This window comes from Rana temporaria, chromosome 6, assembly GCF_905171775.1.
Source record: "Rana temporaria chromosome 6, aRanTem1.1, whole genome shotgun sequence".
NCBI lineage: Eukaryota > Metazoa > Chordata > Amphibia > Anura > Ranidae > Rana > Rana temporaria.
In genome coordinates, this window is record NC_053494.1 from 8,644,690 (window position 1) to 8,672,094 (window position 27,405).

At 50.4% G+C, this 27,405-nt stretch overlaps 1 protein-coding gene across 1 annotated transcript; it reads left to right on the forward strand.

Annotated features, from left to right (window-relative positions):
- Window positions 1-3,342: 3,342 nt before the first annotated feature.
- On the forward strand, window positions 3,343-27,245 carry STX4 (syntaxin 4). The gene is made up of 10 exons (XM_040356048.1): window positions 3,343-3,451; window positions 5,764-5,853; window positions 9,759-9,858; window positions 11,777-11,851; window positions 13,341-13,408; window positions 15,790-15,898; window positions 17,831-17,904; window positions 20,511-20,648; window positions 21,451-21,561; window positions 26,693-27,245. Exons 1-10 carry the CDS (start codon window positions 3,422-3,424, stop codon window positions 26,771-26,773), a joined length of 876 nt encoding a protein of 291 aa, XP_040211982.1. The 5' UTR covers window positions 3,343-3,421; the 3' UTR covers window positions 26,774-27,245.
- Window positions 27,246-27,405: the final 160 nt, after the last annotated feature.

Here is a 27,405-nt window from a genome sequence, read left to right on the forward strand (position 1 = left end):
AGACTTACCAAACGGTGATCATCCCCTCAACCTGGCCTGAAATACTAACCATGATATGAGATCCAGATCTCGGGAGACCTACCAAAGGGTAATCATCCTCTCTACCTGACCTGAAATACCAACCATGATATGAGATTCAGATCTCGGGAGAACCGCCAAATGCAAACCATCCCCTCTACATGACCAGAAATACCAACCATGATATGAGATTCAGATCTCGGGAGACCTACCAAACGGTGATCATCCCCTCAACCTGACCTGAAATACCAACCATGATATGAGATCCAGATCTCAGGAGACCTGCCAAAGGGTAATCATCCTCTCTACCTGACCAGAAATACCAGCCATGATATGAGATCCAGATCTCGGGAGAACCGCCAAATGCAAACTATCCCCTCTACATGACCAGAAATACCAACCATGATATGAGATCCAGATCTCGGGAGACTTGCCAAAGGGCAACCATTCCCTTTATCTGACCAAAAGTACAAACCAGATATGAGATCCAGATCTTGGGAGGCCTACCAAGGTGTAACTATCCCCTCTAACTGATCCAGATCTAGGGAGACCTACCCATGTGGTAATAATTCTCTCTACCTTAAAGGAAAACCAACCATGATATGAGATCCAGATCTTGGGAGACCCGCCAAAGGGTAATCATCCCCTCTACCTGACCAGAAATACCAGCCATGATATGAGATCCAGATCTCGGGAGAACCGCCAAAGGGTAATCATCCCCTCTACCTGACCAGAAATACCAACTCTGAATGGGCGGCTGCAAAGAGTGGGCGGCCATGGGCTCCAAGAACAGCCAAGCTGGGTGGCTATGGGCTCCAGGGACAGCCCTGCTAGGCAGCCGCGAACAGGCTGGAAGAGCAGTGTGGGCTTCAGGAACAGCCCAGGATTCATTGACCCCGGCAAATCGTCATGTGACCCCCCCGGTTGAGAACCACTGCTCTACATTGACCTGACTGGGACAATAACCCATGATATGCGATTAAGATCCTGCCCAAGGGTGACTGTTCCCTCTACCTGACTAGGAACACCCACTGTGATATAAGGTCCAGATGTAGAGAGAGCTGCCAAAGGGTAACCATTCCCCGTACATTGATCTGCCTGGAAATACTCACCATTTTCTGTCCCACTGACCCCCCACACCACCTCCAGGACAAGAAGTGAGGGGAAATCTCTGCATGGGGACACTGATAGTAACTCCACCTCCACTTACAGGGATATTTGTTACTCCTGGGTCCCTTTGATTCCTGTCCTAGGGGCAGTGAGTGGTCAGAGGGACAGGAAGTGAGGGGACACCACACCAATACAACCTCTGAGAGTTTCTGACCCTCCCTGCTGTACTGGAACATCTATTATTCTTGCCTATGTCCCCTCACTTCCTGTTCTAGGTAAAAAAAAGGACAGGAAGTGAGGGGGGTCTCTTCATGGGGACACCAACAGCAATACATGACCTAAGAGTTTCTAACCCTCCCCCACTGTAGTGTACAGGGACATTTGTTACTCCTGGGTCCCCTCACTTCCTGCGCTGAGTGTAAGGAGGAGTCAGGGGGACAGGAAGTGAGGGGAAAGCTATTCTTGAGGCATCAACACCCATACAAACTCTTGCAAGTTCTAACTCTCCCTGCTGTACTGGAACATATATTATTCCTGCCTGTGTCCCCTCACTTCCTGTTCTAGGTAGGACAGGAAGTGAGGGGAAATCTCTTCAGGGGGACACTGACAGCAATACATGACCTCCCCTGCTGTACAGAGATATTTGTTACTCCTGGTTCCCCTCACTTCCTGTCCTGGAGGCAGGGCAGTGTTGCCAACCGTCCATATTTTTACGGACAGTTCGTAAAAACGGGCACCTTTTCCCCAGTTCATAAATGTCCGTGGTTGCGGGAATGTACCAGTAAAAGTAGCCAAGATCGCTTCGGCTTGGAACTGCGCATGGAGATTGGAGGCAGGGGGTGATGGTGGCTGCGGTGGCACCACAGAGGGGGATGGAGGCAGGGGGCAATGGAGGCAAGGGGTGATTGGAGGCAGGGGGTGATGGTGGCTGCGGTGGCACCACAGAGGGGGATGGAGGCAGGGGGCAATGGAGGCAGGGGGTGTTAGTGGCAAGGGGTGATTGGAGGCAGGGGGTGTTGGTGGCACCGCAGAGGGGGATGGTGGCACCGCAGAGGGTGGGGGATGGAGACAGGGGTTGTTGGTGGCACCGCAGAGGGAGATTGGAGGCAGGGGGAGATTATGGCACCGCAGAGGGGGGTGAAGGCAGGGGGTGTTGGTGGCAGAGGGGGATGGAGGCAGGGGGTGATGTGACTAAATAATTTGCCTTTATTATTTTGAAAATAACAACAATATGTTTTTTTTACCTTAATATCTACCTTAAATCACATTGCTATTTGCCTAGTGTACTTGTTTGTAGCCTAAATACTGAAATTTGCACCTAAAAATGTAATATAGTAACTTTTGTGAAATGCCAGTAAAAAAGTGGCTGCGCCAGTAAATTTCGGGTGTCGTGCCAGTAAATTTCAATCTGGTAGGTTGGCAACACTGAGGCAGGGATGGGTCAGAGGGACAGGAAGTGAGAGGAAATCTCTTCATGGGGATACCAACACCAATATAAACTCAGAGCGTGTCTAACCTTCCCTTCTGTACTGGAACATCTATTATTCCTGCCTATGTTCCCTCACTTCCTGTTCTAGGTAGGGCAGGAAATGAGAGGAAACCTCTTCACGGGGACACTGACAGCAATACATGACCTGAGGGTTTCAAACCCCTCCCCTGTTGTACATGGATATGTGTTACTCCCTCACTTCCTGTCCTGGGGGCAGGGATGGGTCAGAGGGACAGGAAGTGAGGGGAAAGCTCTTCATGGGGACACCAATATAATCTCTGAGTGTGTCTAACTCTCCCTGCTGTACTGGGACATCTATTGTTCAATAGCAGGGATTTTTATTGCTATCAATGTCCCCTGGAGGAAATGCCGCCTCACTTCCTGTCCTACATAGAACAGGAAGTGGGGGGACATTTCCTCCAGGGGGCATAAAAATCCTTTATATTGTCACCCTCCTCCACTGTAAAATCTGGAGGTTTGGCTCCATCCACCATTAATAATGTATTGTTATGATTTCAGTGATATACAGGGGGTGCTCTGTGTGTTATACAATATGGAGAGGAGATTCATGAAATCTCAGTCAGGATATGTACAGGATGTGACCTTCCTCCACCCTCCCCCCTTCCTCCCCCTCTCTCTGCAGCAGCCCGGGTCCTCCAATGGCCCAACATGCAGCGCTCCTCCCCCTTCCTCCTCTCGTCTCTATGGTGCAGGTGGCTCGTCACAGGGTGTAGTGGGCGGTGACGCGCAGGCGCAGTGAGTGCAGGGAGAAGTTCTGGAGAAGAGCTACATTGTACCTACAGGATGAGGGACCGCACCAAGGAGCTGGGCTGTGTGAGTGACGTCACAGGGGGGGAGGGAACTACAGGGCCCAGCATGGACTGCCAGGGGCCCCCATGTATGATTTGTATGGGGGGGGTGGGGTTATTCATTGCAGACTACAGTGACAGCACTGAGGAGGGGGGGACTTCCCTCCAATCAGAGACACAGATTATGTATATGGAGGGGGGGTCACCATTACAGGTATAAGGCTTGAATCTCACTATGACATCACTGGGGGACTACAGGGCCCAGCATGGACTCCAGGGGCTTCATCCCTATAACCAGGGACATGTTTATTATTTATATATGGGGGGGTCACCATTGCAGACACAATTCCCAAAGTGACATCACTGGGGGGACTACAGGGCCCAGCATGGACTGCTAGGGGCCCCATTCCCTTTACTGGGGACGCTAGTGTTATTTATATATGGGGGGGGGGGGCTTTATATTGCATTGCAGATTCAATTCACACAGTGACATCACTGGGGGGACTACAGGGCCCCGCATAGCCTCCAGGGGCCCCATCACTCCTGCCAGGGACACTGGTATTATTTATATATGGGGGGGGGGGGGGCTCCATTGCAGATGCATTTCACACAGTGACATCACTGGGGGGACTACAGGGCCCAGCATGAACTGTCAGGGGCCCCATCCCTATAACCAGGAACATATTTATTATTTATATCTGGGGGGCTCCATTACAGACTCCATTCACAAAGTAACATCACTGGGGGGACTACAGGGCCAAACATGGACTCCAGGAGCCCCATCACTCCTGCCAGGGACACCGGTATTTATATATAAGGGGCTCCATTGCAGATACATTACTGGGGGGACTACAGGGCCCAGCATGAACTGTCAGGGGCCCCATTCCCTTTACCAGGGACACCGCTATTATTTATATATGGGGGGGGGGGCTCCATTGCAGATTCAATTCATACAGTGGCATCACTGGGAGGGACTACCCAGCATGAACTGTCAGGGGCCCCATCCCTATAACCAGGGACATATTTATATATGGGGGGGCTCCATTACAGACTCCATTCACAAAGTGACATCACTGGGGGGACTACGGGGCCCATCCCTCCTGCCAGGGACACCGGTATTATTTACATATGGGGGGGGGGGGGCTCCATTGCAGATGCTTTTCACACAGTGACATTACTGGGGGGACTACAGGGCTCAGCATTGACTTCAGGAGCCCCATCCCCTAAACCAGGGACACATGTCATTTTTTATGTATGGGGGGGCCCCATCCTCCTGACCAGGGTAATGTATGTGATTTATATTTAGGGGGAGGGCTCAGTTCACAGAGCTGTCAGGCAAAAGAAAAAAACAGGCAGTCTGCCAATTATCACAACATTCCTCAGCTGCTGAGCGAACTATAAACATTGTAACTTTTTATTCTTTAGGCCCCTTTCACACTGGGGCGGGAGCTAAAAATGGCGGCGCTATACCGTCGGATTCGCCACGGAATTCGGCTGCTAGCGGTGCGGTATTAACCCCCGCTAGCGGCCGATAAAGGGTTATTGCCATTCGCAATGCGCCTCTGCAGAGGGTGCATTGCGGGCGGTATAGCCGCGGTTTCCCATTGTTTTAAATGGGAAGGAGCCGTATACACGCCACTCCAAAGATGCTGCTGACAGGAGATTTTTTTTCCTCTCCTGCCAGCGCATCGCCTCAGTGTGAAAGCCCTCGGGCTTTCACATTGAGTATGCAGTGCAGGCGTTTTTTTCAGGCGGTATAGCAGCGCTATTTTTAGCGCTGTATCGCCTGAAAAACTCCTCAGTGTGAAAGGGGGGTCTTGGATTTGGTCATTTTCTGACATTTGTTGCTTACAAGTTAAAAATATTATTTTTTGCTAGAAAATTACTTAATACTCTGGAGAATTAAATGGTGGTTGTTGCAAAATTTTATGTCACACCGTATTTACGCTGCAGGCTTTCAAATTTATTTTTACACCTTAATGAATAAAAAAAAATAAAAAAGTTAGCCCAATTTTTGTTGTGTAATGTGAAAGCTGATGTTGGGCCGTGAGAGGATCGTGATCTTTATTCTAAGCAAAAAATGTATAAATTGTGATTCTCATTTTGGGCAGAATGGCGCAGCTCTACCGATATCCATTAAAAGTGAAATGGAGAATAGGAAAGTGCAGCTGATATAAAAGGAAACGCTTATCAACGAGGGTTTCATTTTGGGGCCTCTACCCACCCAATGGGCGCCATTGCCCCGGCTCATCACTGAGCTGCAGCAATGTCTCTGGGTAGGGATCTGGGCTGTCATATTAATGGGCGTTTTTTTATTTATTTTTCCCCCTTCTGCAGACTGAAAGCGATTCAGAACCGGATGAACACAAAGTGCTGGTGGAGCCCTCGCAGAATGGAGAAGAGCTCGACAAGCAGTTCTTTGAAACGGTAACACTAGTGGGCGCTGAGGGGGAGGGGGGGGAACCAGTGTTCAGTTTCAGGGTGCACCGGGAGGGGCAGTTAAAAAGATATCAAGGACTATTAGTGGAGTGGCAGCTAAAACAAAACTCCGGTGTATTTTCACATTCTGCTGCCTATCGTAGAATGCTGCGGAAGTCACGTGGCGGCCAACTGCGCGATGCGCTCCAAACGTAAGTGCGATGCGTTCCAATGGATTCACGACTGTACACACCAGTGAGACCTCGGCCGGCATCCAGGCTCTTTCCTTAACATCCCCGTGGATTGGAGGATGTTAAAAAAAGAGCCAGGAGGCCGAGCGAAGCGAGGACGTGAGGCCGACTGGCCACTTTCCTCTAATTCCACGTCGCCCTGAATGCCGGGTTCGCTGGTGTGTACTGCCGTAAATCTATTGGAACGCATCGCACTTGCGTTTGGAACGCATTGCGCATGCGCAGTTGGCCGCCACGTGACTTCTGCAGCAATCTACGATAGGCAGCAGAATGTGACACTACACCGGCCTTGCATGGTTCAAATGTCAGCAGGAACCAGTTGGTTTCTCTTTCTCTTTCTCTCTAAGGGTCCTTTCACACGTGCGGACCGTTCGTCCGTTTTTTTCATACGTCCGTTTTTTTCATACGTCCGTTTACGGACTGCAATGCTTTCCAATGGGATAGCGTACGTTAGCGGATGAGCATCCGCTAACGTCCGTTAACATCCGTCTCCGTTAAGCTCCGTTTTTTTCCTATTTACCCTATTTTTCTTCCGGCAAAAAAACGTAACGGACGAAAAACGGATGTTAGCGGACGATCCGTTTAACATCTGATCCGCTAACATCTGTTTTTCATCAAAATATGTAATAAAAATAAAAATAAAGTTCTAACAAAAAAAAAAAACGGATCAACTGATGATAAAAAAACTGATCTAAAAAACGGTCCGCACGTGTGAAAGAGCCCTAATTCAAATAAGCTTTATTGGCAGGACCAGATACATGTTAGCGTTGCCAAAGCAGTTGAGTTTGTATAGGAAAAGGGGAAGGGGGGTAATATAAAGGGGAAGGGGGGGTAATATAAAGGGGAATGGGCATAAGTCTGTGAAAGTCCTCAGTTTCTCATGTCCCTCTCAGTCGGTGACACGCTGTCACATATTGGGCAGCTCTCTTCACCATTGGCTCCTCTTCTCCCAGTAGAAATTGGAGTTTCCTCTTCTCTTCTGTAGAGTTGAAGTCCGGGATGAGAGCGGAGAGTCTCTGGAAGTGAGTGTCCCTCACTGATGAGTACTTGGTGCAATGTAGCAGGAAGTGTTCCTCATCCTCCGGGACCCCCTGGTCACATTGTAGCAGGAAGTGTTCCTCATCCTCCGGGACCCCCTGGTCACAATGTAGCAGGAAGTGTTCCTCATCCTCCGGGACCCCCTGGTCACATTGTAGCAGGAAGTGTTCCTCATCCTCCGGGACCCCCTGGTCACATGGTAGCAGGAAGTGTTCCTCATCCCCCGGGACCCCCTGGTCACATTGTAGCAGGAAGTGTTCCTCATCCTCCGGGACCCCCTGGTCACAATGTAGCAGGAAGTGTTCCTCATCCTCCGGGACCCCCTGGTCACATTGTAGCAGGAAGTGTTCCTCATCCTCCGGTACCCCCTGGTCACAATGTAGCAGGAAGTGTTCCTCATCCTCCGGGACCCCCTGGTCACAATGTAGCAGGAAGTGTTCCTCATCCTCCGGGTCCCCCTGGTCACATTGTAGCAGGAAGTGTTCCTCATCCTCCGGGACCCCCTGGTCACATTGTAGCAGGAAGTGTTCCTCATCCTCCGGGACCCCCTGGTCACAATGTAGCAGGAAGTGTTCCTCATCCTCCGGGACCCCCTGGTCACATTGTAGAAGAAAGTGTTCCTCATCCTCCGGGACCCCCTGGTCACATTGTAGCAGGAAGTGTTCCTCATCCTCCGGGACCCCCTGGTCACATTGTAGCAGGAAGTGTTCCTCATCCTCCGGGACCCCCTGGTCACATTGTAGCAGGAAGTGTTCCTCATCCTCCGGGACCCCCTGGTCACATTGTAGCAGGAAGTGTTCCTCATCCCCCGGGACCCCCTGGTCACATTGTAGCAGGAAGTGTTCCTCATCCCCCGGGACCCCCTGGTCACAATGTAGCAGGAAGTGTTCCTCATCCTCCGGGACCCCCTGGTCACAATGTAGCAGGAAGTGTTCCTCATCCTCCGGGACCCCCTGGTCACAATGTAGCAGGAAGTGTTCCTCATCCTCCGGGTCCCCCTGGTCACATTGTAGCAGGAAGTGTTCCTCATCCTCCGGGACCCCCTGGTCACATTGTAGCAGGAAGTGTTCCTCATCCTCCGGGACCCCCTGGTCACAATGTAGCAGGAAGTGTTCCTCATCCTCCGGGACCCCCTGGTCACATTGTAGCAGGAAGTGTTCCTCATCCTCCGGGACCCCCTGGTCACATTGTAGCAGGAAGTGTTCCTCATCCTCCGGGACCCCCTGGTCACATTGTAGCAGGAAGTGTTCCTCATCCTCCGGGACCCCCTGGTCACATTGTAGCAGGAAGTGTTCCTCATCCTCCGGGACCCCCTGGTCACATTGTAGCAGGAAGTGTTCCTTATCCTCCGGGACCCCCTGGTCACATTGTAGCAGGAAGTGTTCCTTATCCTCCGGGACCCCCTGGTCACATTGTAGCAGGAAGTGTTCCTCATCCTCCGGGACCCCCTGGTCACATTGTAGCAGGAAGTGTTCCTCATCCTCCGGGACCCCCTGGTCACATTGCTGGCACAGTCTCCTCTCCCTGGGCTTGTAGGTCTGTCTGTGCCGCCCTAATTACATTTCCAGGCTGTGGGCGCTCAGTCTGTACGGCTCATTGTCTGTCTGTCTTTGGGGTCTTGTAGCACCTCCAGGTACGGGGCCAGTTTGTATTCTCTCTGCAGTGACTGGTAAATCAATAGTTTTTTGGAGTTTGTTATTGCGTATCTCCATTCTCCAACATGTTTTTCTTTGGAGTTATCCATTATGTTTTTTATTTGAGATTTTGTCAGGCCGAATTGCTGAGAGTTTGGGGGAGACGAGGTGTTTTTATAAGTTGTTGCAGGCCACACGGTTTGGACTGGTTCTTACTGTCCAGTAAGGCTTGATGGTGGTAGGAGTTGGGACTGCTGTTTTGTAGGTGGTCCCAGTATGATAGCGCCCTCTTCTGTACTGCGAGAAGTAAGGGAAATCTGCCCAACTCGGACCGGCAAGCACTGTGGGAGGAGCTCCGATGGACTTGGAGGAGGTGCTTGCAAAATTCCAGATGGAATATTTCTGTTGGGCTGGGGTCCCATTTGGATTGGTCTGGGTAGGTGACAGGACCCCAAACTTCTCTCTCTCTCTCTCTCTCTCTCTCTCTCTCCCCCTCCTCTGTTGTAAACTCTAATGGAGTCTGGAGGGGACGCTTTGTAACAGACTGTCTAATTGACACTATTAGAGGACCCCCCCTCCCCTCCAGGTCCCATTAAAAAAAAAAAAAAAAAAAAAAAGTCAGAAGTTGTACTTTGTGCGAAATGTAGGGGCAAGGTCAGGGGTGGGATATGGGCGTGGCCTGACAGGGGGCCCTTGCTTTATTTGGTCCAGGGGCCCTGAGTTTTGTCAGTCCGTCCCTGCTGCCAGGATCACCAGGTGAAAGTAAAGGGAAAAATCAAAAAGTAATGTTATCATCACATCTAAGGACTAAGAAGCTGCAGTGTGTAACATTAAATTTAGTTCTTTCTAGGATATATATATTATAATGTATGTAGTCAAACATGGCGGACACATGGTCATAAGAAGGCGGGGTCAAATGTTGGAGGAGGATTCATAGAAAGAAGAATGTGATGTTGGGGTAGATTGATAAATGATCGATTTCAATCCTCAGACGCGGCAGATTCAAGAGTCCCTACAGCTCCTCAAGAATAAAGTGAAATCTCTAGAGTCCAATCAGACGACAGTTCTCAGCCAGCCGCTTCCGGAGGACAGTAAGTGTCTGCTCCGTCTGCCATTATGTTTATTTTTTTTATGACTGCTCAGCCCACCCTCATAATTAATGCTCAATTTTATTTACTGCTCTGCTTATCCAATGCCAACTGATACAGTTGATGCAGCACTTCTATTGACTGTCCTGTCCTCCCAGCCACTACAGCGCTCTTCCATTGACTGTCCTGTCCTCCCAGCCACTACAGGACTCTTCCATTGACTGTCCTGTCCTCCCAGCCACTACAGGGCTCTTCCATTGACTGTCCTGTCCTCCCAGCCACTACAGGACTCTTCCATTGACTGTCCTGTCCTCCCAGCCACTACAGGGCTCTTCCATTGACTGTCCTGTCCTCCCAGCCACTACAGGGCTCTTCCATCGACTGTCCTGTCCTCCCAGCCACTACAGCGCTCTTCCATTGACTGTCCTGTCCTCCCAGCCACTACAGCGCTCTTCCATTGACTGTCCTGTCCTCCCAGCCACTACAGGACTCTTCCATTGACTGTCCTGTCCTCCCAGCCACTACAGGGCTCTTCCATTGACTGTCCTGTCCTCCCAGCCACTACAGGACTCTTCCATTGACTGTCCTGTCCTCCCCTCCCAGCCACTACAGGACTCTTCCATTGACTGTCCTGTCCTCCCCTCCCAGCCACTACAGGACTCTTCCATTGACTGTCCTGTCCTCCCCTCCCACTCCCAGCCACTACAGGACTCTTCCATTGACTGTCCTGTCCTCCCAGCCTCTACAGCGCTCTTCCATTGACTGTCCTGTCCTCCCAGCCACTACAGGGCTCTTCCCCTGACTGTCCTGTCCTCCCAGCCACTACAGGGCTCTTCCATTGACTGTCCTGTCCTCCCAGACACTACAGGGCTCTTCCATTGACTGTCCTGTCCTCCCAGCCACTACAGGGCTCTTCCCCTGACTGTCCTGTCCTCCCAGCCACTACAGGGCTCTTCCATTGGCTGTCCTGTCCTCCCAGCCACTACAGGACTCTTCCATTGGTTGTCCTGTCCTCCCAGCCACTACAGGGCTCTTCCATTGGCAGTCCTGTCCTCCCAGCCACTACAGGGCTCTTCCATTGACTGTCCTGTCCTCCCAGCCACTACAGGACTCTTCCATTGACTGTCCTATCCTCCCAGAGACTACAGCACTTCCATTGACTGTCCTATCCTTCCAGCGACTACAGGGCTCTTCCATTGGCTGTCCTGTCCTCCCAGCCACTACAGGGCTCTTCCATTGGCTGTCCTGTCCTCCCAGCCACTACAGGGCTCTTCCATTGGCTGTCCTGTCCTCCCAGCCACTACAGGGCTCTTCCATTGGCTGTCCTGTCCTCCCAGACACTACAGGGCTCTTCCATTGACTGTCCTGTCCTCCCAGCCACTACAGGGCTCTTCCATTGACTGTCCTGTCCTTCCAGCGACTACAGGACTCTTCCATTGACTGTCCTGTCCTTCCAGCGACTACAGCGCACTTCCATTGACTGTCCTGTCCTCCCAGCGACTACAGGACTCTTCCATTGACTGTCCTGTCCTCCCAGCGACTACAGGACTCTTCCATTGACTGTCCTGTCCTCCCAGCCACTGCAGGGCCCTTCCATTGACTGTCCTGTCCTCCCAGCCACTGCAGGGCCCTTCCATTGACTGTCCTGTCCTCCCAGCCACTGCAGGGCCCTTCCATTGACTGTCCTGTCCTCCCAGCCACTGCAGGGCTTTTCCATATTACCCAAACTATTCCATGCACCCTGAAACTGGTGTTCTCATGCAGGCTGTTCCGGTTATCACAATGTTTTCCTGCTAACCAGTTTATTTTTGATTACACTTCAGTATTACTAGCTGATATCGCAGCTGCCAATATCTGATATGTTGTACTAAATACAGCTGCCGGTAATATGGTCTCCATAATGGCTCTCTCTGTCTGTCAGGTATGAAGAGAGATTTGCAGTCTCTGAGAGAAGAGATCAAAGTTTTATCAAAAGAGATTCGGAAGAATTTGCAGAGTAAGTGAATGGCCTCTTAAATTCATCATTTATTTGTGTGTATGTCTGACTCCTGTCTGTCCTCTTCAGCATGGCCAGCAGGGCTCCTGTCTGTCCCCATTAGTATGATCAGTCCGTGTCCTATCTCTGCTTGCATCTCTTGTCTTCTTGGTTTGTCTATCAGTAGCTTGTTAATGTCTCCTGGCTGTCCATTTATAGGCAGATGTACAAATGTTCAAGTAGACCTTTCATTGCTATATACCAGGGGTCTCCAAACTTTCTTAGCAAAGGGCCACTGTTCTTCAGACTTTAGGGGGGCCGGACTGTGCCCAGTGGGGGGAAACAATGCCCCATCTTTGGTATTAGGGGGAGAAACAGTTGGTGACAGTGGGAGGATCTAGGCCCCATTGTTGGTGATAGTGGGAGGATCTAGGCCCCATTGTTGGTGACAGTGGGAGGATCTAGGCCCCATTGTTAGTGGGAGGATTTATGACCCCATTGTTGGTGACAGTGGGAGGATCTAGGCCCCCATTGTTGGTGACAGTGGGAGGATCTAGGCCCCATTGTTGGTGACAGTGGGAGGATCTAGGCCCTATTGTTGGTGACAGTGGGAGGATTTTTGGCCCCATTGTTGGTGACAGTGGGAGGATTTTTGGCCCCCATTGTTGGTGACAGTGGGAGGATTTTTGGCCCCATTGTTGGTGACAGTGGGAGGATCTAGGCCCCATTGTTGGTGACAGTGGGAGGATCTAGGCCCCATTGTTGGTGACAGTGGGAGGATCTAGGCACCATTGTTGGTGACAGTGGGAGGATCTAGGCACCATTGTTGGTGACAGTGGGAGGATCTAGGCCCCATTGTTGGTGACAGTGGGAGGATCTAGGCCCCATTGTTGGTGACAGTGGGAGGATCTAGGCCCCATTGTTGGTGACAGGATAAAGAGCCTCAAGGGCCGGATACAGGCAAGCAAAGGGCCGCATCTGGCCCCAGGGCCGCAGTTTGGAGACCACTGCTATATACAATGTAATGTATGTGTCTTTGTTTCGGGAAGCAACGCCCCCTTCCTGATAAGCCCCACCCCCCACTTTTTTTTACAGCAGCATTATGACAGGCAAAACAAAGTGGCCACTGCCACACCCGTACAGGAGAAGTCTAGGTATGGGGCCACCTATATGGTGTCTCAGTAGGATTGTATGTTTATATATCTGGGCAGTTAGTTGGTGTCTGTCTGTCCAGCTGATCTCTGACTTCTTTCTGTGTGCCCATTTAAACCGTCTCGATTCTCTTATCTTGCTTTTTTACTTTTTATCTGCTGGCATTGGAGGGTGTAAGATGGCCCAGTGGTAAGTTTCTATCCTTAGTCCTCTTCTCTCCAGTAATCTCTCTTAGTATTCTGGTTTAGTATGTGTCTGTCTCCGATCTGCAGGATCTAGTCCTGAGACCACAGTTTGTCCCCCAATCACCCTCTTGAGGTTGTTTTTTTGTGTCTCATAGAGCTCTTCTTTATTTTAGAAATCGAGGTAAAAGATGACGATGAAGTGGTGAGAGGGTCAGTTTACAAGCGGGTGAAGAAGACGCAGGTATCGGCCACTTGTATGTGTGTATGGATGAGAGAGAGAGAGGAATGGCGAGAGAGGAAGTGGAAGAATGGATGGTGAGAGCGCAGGGAGAAAGGAGTGATGGCGAGAGAGGAGGGAGGGAAGAATAATGGCGAGAGAGAAGGTAAGGAAAAATGATGGAGAGGGCGGAGGGAAGGAGGGGTCATGGAGAGGGCGGAGGGAAGGAGGGGTCATGGAGAGGGCGGAGGGAAGGAGGGGTCATGGAGAGGGCGGAGGGAAGGAGGGGTCATGGAGAGGGCGGAGGGAAGGAGGGGTCATGGAGAGGGCGGAGGGAAGGAGGGGTGATGGAGAGGGCGGAGGGAAGGAGGGGTCATGGAGAGGGCGGAGGGAAGGAGGGGTCATGGAGAGGGCGGAGGGAAGGAGGGGTCATGGAGAGGGCGGAGGGAAGGAGGGGTCATGGAGAGGGCGGAGGGAAGGAGGGGTGATGGAGAGGGCGGAGGGAAGGAGGAGTGATGGAGAGGGCGGAGGGAAGGAGGGGTGATGGAGAGGGCGGAGGGAAGGAGGGGTGATGGAGGGAAGGAGGGGTGATGGAGGGGGCGGAGGGAAGGAGGGGTGATGGAGAGGGCGGAGGGAAGGAGGGGTGATGGAGAGGGCGGAGGGAAGGAGGGGTGATGGAGAGGGCGGAGGGGCGATGGAGTGGGCGGAGGGAAGGAGGGGCGATGGAGAGGGCGGAGGGAAGGAGGGGCGATGGAGAGGGCGGAGGGAAGGAGGGGCGATGGAGAGGGCGGAGGGAAGGAGGGGCGATGGAGAGGGCGGAGGGAAGGAGGGGCGATGGAGAGGGCGGAGGGAAGGAGGGGCGATGGAGAGGGCGGAGGGAAGGAGGGGCGATGGAGGGGCGATGGAGAGGGCGGAGGGATGGAGGGGCGATGGAGAGGGCGGAGGGAAGGAGGGGCGATGGAGAGGGCGGAGGGTAGGAGGGGCGATGGAGAGGGCGGAGGGTAGGAGGGGGCGATGGAGAGGGCGGAGGGTAGGAGGGGCGATGGAGAGGGCGGAGGGTAGGAGGGGCGATGGAGAGGGCGGAGGGTAGGAGGGGCGATGGAGAGGGCGGAGGGTAGGAGGGGCGATGGAGAGGGCGGAGGGTAGGAGGGGCGATGGAGAGGGTAGGAGGGGCGATGGAGAGGGCGGAGGGTAGGAGGGGCGATGGAGAGGGCGGAGGGTAGGAGGGGCGATGGAGAGGGCGGAGGGTAGGAGGAGTGGCGAAGGGAAGGAGGAGTGATGGGGGGGGGGGGGCGGAGAGGAGCGATGGCGAGGGCAGGGAGGAGCGATGGCGAGGGCAGGGAGGAGCGATGGCAGGGTGGAGGGAGGGGTAGGGCGGAGTGGAGGGGTAGGGCGAGGGGGAGGGGAGGAGCGATGAGGCGAGGGGGAGGGGAGGAGCGATGAGGCGAGGGAAAGATAAGAGGGAGTAAAGGATTACAGTGAGAGAGAAGGGAGGGAGAGAATGTTGGCGAGGTTTGTTTTTTATTTTCTAAATGGGTTCCTTTAAGCTCGTGCATTGCTGGTTCACTTACCTTTTCCTTCCATTTCCCTTCTAAATTTTTTTTTTCTTTGTTTTCTTCGTCTGAATTTCTCACTTCCTGTTCCTCCCTCAGTAAGCAGTTCTGGCTGACTAACCCCCAGCCAGATGATGGGGGAAAGCTTACTGAGGAGGAACAGGAAGTGAGAAATTTAGACAAAGAAAAAAAACATTTAGAAGGGACGTCATTGGTTTCGACGTGAACGTAAATGACATCCAGCCCCATTCACGGATGACTTACGCAAACGACGTAACTTTTTAAAATTTCCATGCGGGAACGACAGCCATACTTAACATTGTTGCGCCACACTTACGCCACCATATAGCAGGGGCAACATTAGGCCGGGAAAAGCCTAACATAAACGTCGTAACTTTACTGCGTCGGCCACGCGTACGTTCGGGAATTCGCGTATCTAGCTAATTTGCATACTCGACGCGGAGATCAACGGAGGCGCCACCTAGCGGGCAAAAAAAAAATTGCAGTTACGATCCGACGGCGTAAGAGACTTACGCCTGACGGATCCAATGGTTATATATGCGTAACTGATTCTAAGAATCAGTCGCAAAGATACGACGGGCCAGATTAGGATTTACGACGGCGTACATGGCGCTGCGCCGTCGTAAGTCCTTTGAGAATCTGGCCCTAGGATTCTAGATTTGCATATATTGCATTACATGTTCAAGCTGGCAAATTGCGCCAAAGTGCGGAGGAATGACGCGGAATTGTGCTGAAATCATATGACAGGGAATAACCGTTCTCCTCGCCGCGCTCTCTAGGACATGGTGATGCAGTGGATGACGTTTGGCATGTTCTCATTTTATCTTGCAGCATGGCGTCCTCTCCCAGCAGTTCATCGAAATCATTAATCAGTGCAACGTGATCCAGACGCAGTACAGAGACAACAACGTCAAGAGGATCAAAAGGCAGCTGCAGATCAGTGGGTTTATATTTATTGTGCAATATGCTTTGTTTATGGCGCGATTACAAAGATGCCGGCCATATGTTATGATCTCCTTGTTCAGTATCTGCCGTTCCCTATTGGGGGGGGGGGGGGGGTGGTGGCATTTATGGGGCCCCAGAAACCTAATCGTAAAAGGGTGACCCATAGAATGCATAAGGTGAAAAAATGCTTTCCTTTACAACCCCTTTAACCGCTTGCCGACCGCCCACCGTAGTTTTACGGCGGCAGGTCGGCTCGGCTGCGCAAAATCGCATAATAAAACATTATTTTTGCATTGCGCCCCCCGCTCGCCCCTGGTGCCGATGCGAGTGCCCGACGGGCGCGATCACCGCCAGGCACCCGCGATCGCTCGTTGCAGAGCGAAAACCGGGAGCTGTGTGTGTAAACACACAGCTCCCGGTCCTTTCAGGGGGAGAAATGACTGATCGCATGTTCATACAATGTATAAACGGCGATCTGTCATTTCCCCTAGTCAGTCCCCCCCCCCCCCCTCAGTTAGAACACACCTAGGGAACATAATTAACCCCTTCCTCGCCCCCTAGTGTTAACCCCTTCCCTGCCAGTGACATTTTTACAGTAATCAATGCATTTTTATAGCCCTGATCGCTATAAAAATGCCAATGGTCCCAAAAATGTGTCAAAAGTGTCCGATGTGTCCGCCACAAGGTCGGTGTACCGATTAAAAATCACAGATCGACGCCATTACTAGTAATAAAAATCCCATAAAACTATCTCATATTTTGTAGACGCTATAACTTTTGCGCAAACCAATCAATAAACGCTTATTGAGATTTTATTTTTATTTTTTTACGAAAAATAAGTAGTAGAATACCGTATTTATTGGGGTATAGCGCGCTCCCCTAAAGTTGCCCCCAATTCCTGTGGAAAAAAAGATTTTTGTACTTACAGTTTGGTGTTTTGCGCGGGGTCCGGCGTCTGTCTGTGGCTTCAGGTGTCCTCCTTGTCGGGTCCGGCGTCCTTCTGCGGCGTCCTCCCCGCTCGTTTCCCGCGCCGAGTTTGAATACTGCGCCAGCATATACCGAGCGCAGTACACTCGGGCAGGCTCGGCTACTCTCGCGCTGACGTCCTGTACGTCCAGGACGTCAGCGCGAGAGGAGCCGAGACTGCCCGACAATACACGAGTGTACTGCGCTCGGTATATGCCGGCGCAGTATTCAAACTCGGCGCGGGTATCGGCGTATATCGCGCATCCACGATTTTGCCCTGATTTTCAACTGAGGATTATATATATATATATATATATATATATATATATATATATATATATATATATATATATATATATATATATATATTTTTTTTTTGGGGGAAATTTATTATCGCAAAAAAGTAAAAAAAAAAATGTTTTCAAAATTGTCGCTCTATTTTTGTTTATAGCGCAAAAAAATAAAAACCGCAGAGGTGATCAAATGCCACCAAAAGAAATCTCTATTTGTCGGAAAATGACGTCAATTTTGTTTGGGAGCCACGTCGCACGCCCGCGCAATTGTCAGTTAAAGCGACGCAGTGCTGAATCGCAAAAAGTGGCCAGGTCCTTTTACCTGCATATTGGTTCGGGGGTGAAGTGGTTAAATCAAATCCACCTTGCTGCTTGCTATGGGAGCACTCGTGCATGCCCGCTCCTGAGCCCTGCTCTGTGTGTACATAAGGCACACGGGGCTCTGCCTTGATGCAAATTAGGAGGTCAAATTAACCTGCCAGTGAACTGAGAATGATCTCAGACTGATGTTCTATGTCAGCAGAATGCCCCTGGAAGCAGGCTGCAATGGCCTACTGATGAAGCTCAAAGGTATCGAAACAGGTCCTGAATGTCTGTGGGGGGGGGGGGGGGGGGGAGACCCGTCCGTTTTAGAAGAGTTTCCTAACCAATTTGTTCTTTTTTCACAGCTGGGCACAGTGTCACAGATGAGCAGTTTGATGAGATGCTGGAGAGTGGACAGAGCGACGTCTTCACATGTAATGTAAGCAGCGGTGGTGTGGGAGTTCTTACCCACTGGAGTCTTGTGTGCCGCTTTACCCCCCTAGAGCTCAACTGTTCAGCCCCTTGGCTTCTAACCTTGCTACACAGCGCTATAATGGAGCACCTTCAGTGGATCGCTGTAATGCCATCCTTGTGTGATTTACCACGTCTCTACTTTACCAAAACTTTACACAACAAGGCTAACAAAAATTAAAGGGGGTTGTAAACGGCTGAGCAGGTTTAAGTGCCTGCACACTATGGGCCAGATCCACAACCAGCGGGCGCAACTTAAATGTTCCGATTTAAGTTACACCGCCGCAAAATCTCTACCCAAGTGCCCGATCCACAAAGCACTTACCTAGAAATTTGCAGCGGTGTAACTTAAATCTGTCCGGCGCAAGGCGGGCCCAATGTAATGGGGCGAGTCCCATTTAAATTAGGCGCGCTCCCGCGCCGGACGTACTGCGCATGCTCCCGACGCTATTTTCCCGACGTGCTTTGCGTTACGTTGCGTTGCGCCGAGTTTTGTGAATCCCGACGGGTAAAAAAGAGATGCGGCGGGGGAAAAAAAATGTAAAAAAAAAATTTGACAGTGACGCGGGAAAGAAGGGTATACTTTTACATGGTGTACTAAGTTTACACTTTGTAAAAGCAGCTCTAATTTTGCGACGGCAAACTAACACGGAGAAATAACGAAGGGAAAAAGCTTTGTGGATCTCCGTAAGTGCTAATTTGCATACCCAACGCTGGATTTCGACGAGAACTCCCCCCAGCGGCGGCCGCGGTATTGCATCCTAAGATCCGACAGTGTAAAACTATTACACCTGTCGGATCTTAGGGATATCTATGCGTAACTGATTCTGTGAATCAGCCGCATAGATAGAAACAGAGATACGACGGTGTATCAGCAGATACGCCTGCGTATCCCTTTTGTGGATCTGGCCCTATGTATCTGGATCTGGAACTTTCCTTCAATATTGGCATCCGTTAGATCCACCCACAGAAAACAAAAAGGATCTCATAGCGTAAAAACGTTTATTAAAAGCATATTTTAAAAAAAACAGGCTGATTGGCCTCTTACTTGCGAGTGTGCCTACCCGACACTGGGACTGCTGGCGTGTCACCCCTAGGTTAATGGACGTGTAGACGCTGTTGTGCTGTGATGGCAGTGGCTGTGCCGCCGGGTGTCCTGTCTTCTATCTGCAATCGCGTGTGCCGGGATCAGCTGTTTGGGGAGACCTCGGCACTCCAGCTGCGGTGAAACTACAAATACCATCGCGCCCTTAAATAAACTCTTCTAAGGTCAGGTTGGCCCTTTGTCCCCGAAGAAGCCAGGCTCAGTAAATGGTGTGGCAGACCTGGCATTCCCTGTGTTGTCAAAGTATCTGCTTGGTGCTCCATTGGGTTGGTGACCAACAATATGGAAGCCTGTACCAACGCTAATGCACATAGGCATGGCATGGCAGGTTAGTTGCAGAGCAGGGAGTGTGTGGGGGGCTTGTGTCTGGAAGGAGAAGGCTTCCTACCTGATAATTCTTATGTAGCAATCACATTACCAGTCTAACTTTGCAAAGGGCCATTTTCTTCAATGAGAGGTTTTAGGCAAAATTTCCTTTATCCTATTTATGGAAATTCTGTACCACTAGCTATGAGGGTTGTCCCGATACCAAGCATTTGCCCGAGTACTTGTACTCGGGCAAATGCTCCCGATGCTTCACCCGATACTTGTACTGTCGGCGGTGATCATTGCGTGGGTAAGTTGCAAGCACCGATCACCGCTGATTTTAAAGCAGCTGAAAGCCGCCGTGTGTATCCCGTGAATGCCGCCGTGTGTATCCCGTGAATGCCGCCGTGTGTATCCCGTGAATGCCGCCGTGTGTATCCCGTGTATGCCGCCGTGTGTATCCCGTGTATGCCGCCGTGTGTATCCCGTGTATGCCGCCGTGTGTATCCCGTGTATGCCGCCGTGTGTATCCCGTGTATGCCGCCGTGTGTATCCCGTGTATGCCGCCGTGTTTCTCTCCCCTTCGGTGCTCCTCCTCCACCCCCTGGAAATGTCAGGATGGAGAGCGGGGTAGGAGCCGGTAAATCCAGCTCCTTACTGCTCCGAATGTGATCACTGACTCTGTCCATTCACATAACTGAAACATCGTAACCTGTGTTTACAAATGTTTCAGTTTATGAATGAAGAGAAGCAGCTGTCTTCACTCCATTCATTTTCAGCGCAGCTGATGCTGCTGAGAAAGGGACAGGGGAACATGTGTGCCTAGTCTCTTTCCCTGTCTCAAAGGGAAGATGTCAGAGGTCTGTTAAGAGTCCCCTGATATCTCACTAAAGCCCCCCCCCCAACAGGGCTGAAAAAAATAAAAAATAAAGAATAAAAAAAAATGATTGTAGAAAATAAAAAAATTAAAGAAAAAAGTATCGGTATTTGTACTCAGTCTTAAAAAAGCTTTATCGGGACAACCCTACTAGCTATGAGCATTTCTGATGGTAAACCTTTTGGGTGGAGAACCTGCTTACTCAGTAAAGGACGGGTTGTTGGGTTTGGTTTGATGGGGATCACAAGTAAAGACCACTGAGTCCCATTTGTATTTCCTTCCTCAGCTTCTGAAGGACACGCAGGTCACAAAACAGACCCTGAATGAGATCGAATCCAGACACGACGAGATCCTGAAGCTGGAGAAAAGCATTTTGGAATTACACGACATGTTCATGCTGCTTTCCATGGAAGTCGAAGCGCAGGTGAGTTTGGTGGACCCAACACCACCACTTGCCCCCCTTCTCTGTGTATCGTTGCTGCGGAGGAGTGTGGGGTGTAGCAAGATGGCGGCGACGGATCGTCACTTCCGTTACACATTCTGACGGGTCACCAAATCTGACCGAACACTGGAAAGGAATGTATTGCCATGTGATCTGCAATGCTTTCAGTGGAGCCCAGATGAGACCCTGCATGTCTCATTAAAGCGAACCTGTCCCCTAAAAATCCATTATATATAGGGACTCTGTCCCCTCTGTTCTAAAAAAAAAAATGGGGAGAGGGGGGGGGGGGATTTTATGTGCTTTTTTATTTAATGGAACACTAAATAACAAACATGTTGTACTTACCTCCACTGTGCGGCTCGTTTTGCACAGAGTGTATCCCCTAACCCGGTCTTCTGGGGTCCCTAGGCGGCTGTCTCGGCTCCTCCTTGCAAAAGCTTTCCACCTTAATGCGAGCTCGCATGGTGGAAAGCTTTTGCAAGCGCGCTCCCGTGATACAGCGGCAGGCATAGCCGCCGACTGTATCACTATGACCTTTGTGGTAATATTGTGTTACATAAAAAATTGGAACTGACGCTATTTTCTTCTCAAGGTTGTCTGTGTTCAGAAAATATAGACTGCTTGGGGGGTTTTGTGTTTTGTGTTTTTGTACAAAAAAATGCAGCGAAAAGCTTAATGTTCGTAAGGAAATTCTAAGGCGAACTTCCACTTTAAATGCAGGGCTGTGTTGTATTTATTGCGTTTTCTTGCAGTACATTATAAAGTGTCTCTCTTCAACCTCCAGGGTGATATGATTGACAACATCGAGAAGAATATTTTATATTCCACCGATTATGTACACAAAGGGCGAGAGCAGCTGGCGCAGGCGGTGGTGAACAAACACAAAGCCCGCAAGGTGAGCCGGAGATTTGGCGTTCCGTCGGTCTCCTCTCTTTGTATTAACACAAATTTCCACCTTTTCTACAAAAGTGTCGTCATGATTGTCATTCGCTAAATGTGTTTCTTTTACATCAATGTTACCAACATTTCCAGCATTTGTTACACAAATTGAAGTATAGGGAATCTTCCTCCTCGGTTGTACGGTCTGCTTATTCATGGTGACCCCTCTCTATAAAATCGCCATTTAATGACTTCCATAGTTCAGGGGGCGACGTCATCCAGAGTCGGTGCTAGACTAGCACCCTTTAGCGCCCTAGGCAAGACCAGTTACTTGCACCCCCCCCCCCAAAAAAAAAAACTGTAAACATTCCACATAATGCCACCCCTTTAACCCTACACCCCCTCCTGTTTAAACTGCTCCCCTTCCTGCACACACTGCTCCCTTTAATGCTACACCCCCTTTAACCCTACACCCCCATTTCTGCACACGCTGCCCCCTTTAACCCTACATCACCCTTCCTGTATACACTGCCCCCCTTAACCCTACATCACCCTTCCTGTATACACTGCCTCCCTTTAACCCTACATCACCCTTCCTGTATACACTGCCCCCCTTTAACCCTTCATCACCCTTCCTGTATACACTGCCCCCCTTTAACCCTTCATCACCCTTCCTGTATACACTGCCCCCCTTAACCCTACATCACCCTTCCTGTATACACTGCCCCCCTTTAACCTTACACCCCCTTCCTGCGCACAGTGCCCTGTATAGACTATACCCCCCCCCTGTGATGTGTGTTGCCCTCTAATTGAACTGACCTGCGCTGCCTTGCCGGACACAGCAAGCAGCGCATGGCCTGGTCTGTCCGTCCCCTCTCAGTCCAGCCAACTGGCTTGGTACTTCAACGGTTCCACCTGGTAACAGAGTTCGTATGGCGGCTCTCGAGATGACATCGAGACGGAGATAAGGAGGTGACAGGAGAGGAATGTGGCACTGGCCTAGGTGGCAGTGTGCCCTGGGCGGCTGTCTAGTTTGCCTAGTGTTAGCACCGGCCCTGACGTCATCCTCCTGATGTCAAGATCCTAGGGAATGCCAAGTGTCCTAAATCCTTTAAGACACTGCAATACAGTGCATCATCGTCTTCTTGAGGTTTGTGCTGTGCAACGTATCTTCCCCCCCCCCCCCCCCCCATCCCGAGATCTGGCTGGAAGGGGGACATTGTCCTCACCTAGGTGTTGTGGGAGGAAGTCTGGGACACGTAAGTGGATTAATTAACCTAATTTGTTGTTTTAGTGAGGTCATTAGATTGGCCACACAGTGTATGTCCCTGTGTATCAGACTAGGGGCTAGATTCAGCATTGAATTGCGCCGGCGTATCTATAGATATGCCGCGTAAATTCAAAGCTGCGCCGGCGTATCTTCTTTCTGTATTTAGAAAGCAAGATACGCCGGAATTAGGCTAAGATCCGACTGGCGTACGTCTCTTACACCGTCGTATCTTAGGGTGCATACTTACGCTGGCTGCTAGGTGGCGCTTCCGTAGTTTTCGGCGTAGAATATGCAAATGACCTAGATACGCCGATTCACAAACGTACGTGCGCCCGGTGGAATTTTTTTACGTCGTTTGCGTAAGGCTTTCCCGGCGTAACGTTGCTCCTGCTTCTATGAGGCGCACGCAATGTTAAGTATGGACGTCGTTCCCGCATCGAATTTTTAATTTTTTTTTACGTTGTTTGTGTAAGTCGTTCGCGAATAGGGCTGGACGTAATTTACGTTCACGTCGAAACCAATGACGTCCTTGCGGCGTACTTTGGAGCAATGCACACTGGGAAATTCCACGGACGGCGCATGCGCCGTTCGGGGAAAAACGTCAATCGCGTCGGGTCACCAAGATTTAACATAAAACACGCCCCCTCATCCTCATTTGAATTACATGCGCTTACGCCGGCTCCATTTACGCTACGCTGCCATAACTTAGGAGGCAAGTGCTTTGTGAATACAGCACTTGCCTCTCTAACTTACGGCGGCGTAGCGTAAATACGATGCGCCACCATAACAATGCGCGCCCCTACCTGAATCTAGCCCAAAGTTTGTGGACACCTGACCATCACACCTTTTTGTAGCAACAATTATGTGGACCTGAAGACTGAAGGGTCCTGTTATTCCCTTCATCTTACAAAGAAATTGTAGACAATGGTACACGTCCATCCTTGAGGTAACAGTTTGGTGAAGGACGTTTTCTGTTCTACCATGACTGTACCGCAGCGTACAAAGCCAGCTCTATAAAGTGATTGTTGGGTGTGGAGGATCTCCAGCCCTGACTTCAACCCTACTGAACGCCGATTTTTGTGAGCCAGGTCTTCTCATCCAACATTAGTACAGACACACATTCCCATAGACATCCTTCCCAGAAGAGCAAAAATAGGACCAATTCCAAATGAATGGCCATGGTTTAGTGTGATGGTCAGATGTTCACACACATTTGGCTATATAGTTTAGTGGGGCACCACAGTGGTTGGCACTTCTGCCTTGCAGCACTGGGGTCCTTGCCAGCCAGGAACACTATCTGCATCGAGTTTTCATGTTCTCCCTGTGCTGGGGTGGCTTTCCTCAGGTTACTTAACGTTTTTCTCCCACACTCCAAAGACATGCTGGTAGGTTAATCGGCTCCCGTTTCAATTGGAATTGTGGTCTCTTCTGTCATAAATGCCTCTCCTGGCCTGTTGGTGCCATGCATGCAAAGCTCAGACCATGTTTACGGCATTCGCTCTGTGCTATGATGAAGTGTCTCCTGTGCTCATGTGTGGGCAGGCCCGTCGCGACAAGGGAAGCAATTGCTTGGGGCCCCCGAGCTGGCCTGGGGCCCCAAGCAGGGCCCCTACCGCGCTTCCTATAAATGCTTCAGCCGCCTGAGCGCTCTGTAGAGAGCTCAGTCCCCTTGCCTGTAGTGTGGCCCGAGCTTCTCTTCCTTCCTCCTGTCAGTCTGGGTACCGCGCGGTACAGGAGATTCAGTTTCCTGTTCCCGGCCGGACTGACAGGAAGTGCACACTGAGTGTTGGGGGGGGCCTTCATGTCCATTTTTCTTGGGGGCCCCCAAATTCCTTCAAACGGCCCTGTGTGGCTATTCAAGCGTCCTGAGACAGCGAACTCGGAAGGAAGACCGGGCAAAGATGGAAGCCCCCGGGGCCAGCTAGGGACCGATGACAGCGCAGCATTAGAGGGTAAATCTTCCATAAGGTGCTAATATGCTGTGAATATTATGGCAGAACCCTCCTCGGGGGTGGGGGGGGGGTTGCAGAGTTTAATTCCACTTTAAATACAGGGAAAAAAAAAGGAAATCCGTTTTCTGAGTAATAAGGAACCTCCAAACATTTCTCCACTTCAATCTGTACCACAGGAGGTCCGACTTCTAAAAATTCCCAGAGCAGCCCGTCCTACATGAAGACACTACAAACATTACAACACGAGAACAAAAAAACTCTTCTTCTATTTACTGCTAGAAAACAGGAAATGTCACGTAAGAGGGGGAAGCTGAGATCTGGTTTCGCTTAGCACACATACTCGGCTGTTGCTGTCGGAATTTTAAATACTTTTCACTGCGTTCATAATTCTGTTTTACACACTTATCTATAGTCTGGTATTTAAGTGGTTTGCAAAGGAAAGTTTTTTTTTTTTTTTCCTTTAAATAACAAACATGTCTACACTTGCATGCTCTGTACAATAGAATTGCAATGATCGGTCCCGATCCTCTGCTTCTCGCATCCCCCGCCGGTGCCCCTGGCTCCTCCTCTCTTGCTGGTGCCCCCCCCCCCCCCCCGGGAGCAGGATCCTTTTTTTGGGGGGGGGGGGGGTTTAAACCAGGGTTTGACGAATTTGCTTGGAATCTAGGAGCCAGCTAAAAAAGTTAGGAGCCAGAAAACGCACCCCGTCCCGACGAGCTTGCACGCAGAAGCGAACACATACGTGAGCAGCGCCCGCATATGTAAACGGTGTTAAAACCACACATGTGAGGTATCGCCGCGATTGGTAGAGCGAGAGCAATAATTCTAGCACTAGACATCCTCTGTAACTCAAAACATGCAACCTGTAGATTTTTTTTAAACCTCGCCTATGAAGATTTTAAAGGGTAAAAGTTTGTCGGCATTCCACGAGCGGACGCAATTTTAAAGCGTGACATGTTGGGTATGAATTTACTCGGCGTAACATTATCTTTCATAATATTAAAAAAAAATGGGGATAACTTTTCTGTTGTCTTTTTTTTTTTTTTATTAAAAAAAAAAAAATTCCCAAAAAAGTGCGCTTGTAAGACCGCTGCGCAAATACGGTGTGACAAAGTATTGCAACGTTCGCCATTTTATTCTCTAGGGTGTTAGGATAAAAAATATACTGTTTTTATCGTGGTATACCGCGTTATACCGCGCACCCCTAAAGTTGCCCCCGAAATTCCTGTAAAAAAAATGTTATATGATTTTATTACTTACAGTTTTGGTGTCTTTCCAGCGTCCATCGTCCGGTCCGGCGTCCGTCTGCGGCCTCGATGGTGTCCTCCCGGCTTCTCCAGCGCGCGCCTCAAGTCGAGTTCCCGCGCTCAGTTCGAACGCCTCCGCCGACATATACCGAGTGCAGTACATTCGGCAAGGCTCGGCTTCGCTGACGCTCTGTGACGTTTATGCGTGAGCACGAGCGAAGCCGAGACTAGCCGAATGTACCCGAGTGTACTGCACTCGGTATATGTCGGCGCAGGATTTCAAACTGAGCGCGGGAAGCGGCTATCGGCGTATATCGCGCACCCACGATTTTCCCCTTATTTTAAGGGGAAAATATATACGCCGATAAATACAGTATATAATGTTTCGGGGTTCTAATTAGAGGGAAGAAGATGGCAGTGAAAATAGTGAAAAATTACATTAGAATTGCTGTTTAACTTGTAATGCTTAACTTGTAATACCAGCGGCCACCACCAGATGGCGCCAACTTGCACATCTGGTGGTAATAACTTGTAATACCAACGGCTCACCACCAGATGGCGCCAGCTCACATTTTGTCGAGCCCTGGTTTAAACGCCTTAATGTCATTTTAAATGTCTTGTGTATAAAGCTTCTATGAGATTTTGGTGATTGAGTTTCTGTGTTTTTGTTCCTTGCAGAAAAAGGTTTACATAGCGATCTGTGTAGCCGTCCTGGTCGTCGTCCTCGTCATCATTATCACCGTGTCCGTTATGAGCTAAGCAATCCTCATGGAGGATCAAGCCACACCCCCCCCTCCGTTTCTGGACTGGAAGCCCCTCCACCCACTGCCGTCCCGAGCCTGGCACTGAAACGGTTTATCTGGAAGCCGGACACTAGAAGGAGGGTCTGGCCGGTGGGGTCACCAGGCTACCATGGTGCCTTTTTACTCTCTCGCTGTATTATTTTGTGTGCGCGCATCTCTCCCCAAAGCCCCCCCCCCCCAGTGTGCCTTATTTCTGCTGCTAACAGACGGCCTTGTGACCGAACGCGTCCGCCGGATTTCTCCTATCATGATCTCATGCTGTATTGAGGACGTTTTTCGATCACAAGGCCCAGAGTGCTTAATTGAACGCAAGTATCTTTATATCGTTTTAGCTGTGGTGTCCCCTGTACTTTTTTTATGTAGTTATGTATAGGGGGGGCCAAGCATGTATATATGTCATGGTATAAAAAAAAAAGATGTTGTATTAACCAGGTATTAGCTATTCAATTGGACCTCAAAAGTTGTTGTGTTTTTTTTATAGTGGGGACCCCCAATTTCCTGTGTCACCGAGGCCAGAAATGGTGGAAATCTCTCTAATGCTGGCCATACACTATACGAAAAATCGCCCGAAATTCGGTCGTTTGGCCA

Coding starts and splice junctions, on each gene's coding strand:
- STX4 (XM_040356048.1), top strand. CDS start 3,422: ATGAGGGACCGCACCAAGGAGCTGGGCTGT. Junction 11,852..13,340: donor GATTCGGAAGAATTTGCAGA/GTAAGTGAATGG, acceptor TCTTTATTTTAG/AAATCGAGGTAAAAGATGAC. Junction 17,905..20,510: donor GCGACGTCTTCACATGTAAT/GTAAGCAGCGGT, acceptor TTCCTTCCTCAG/CTTCTGAAGGACACGCAGGT.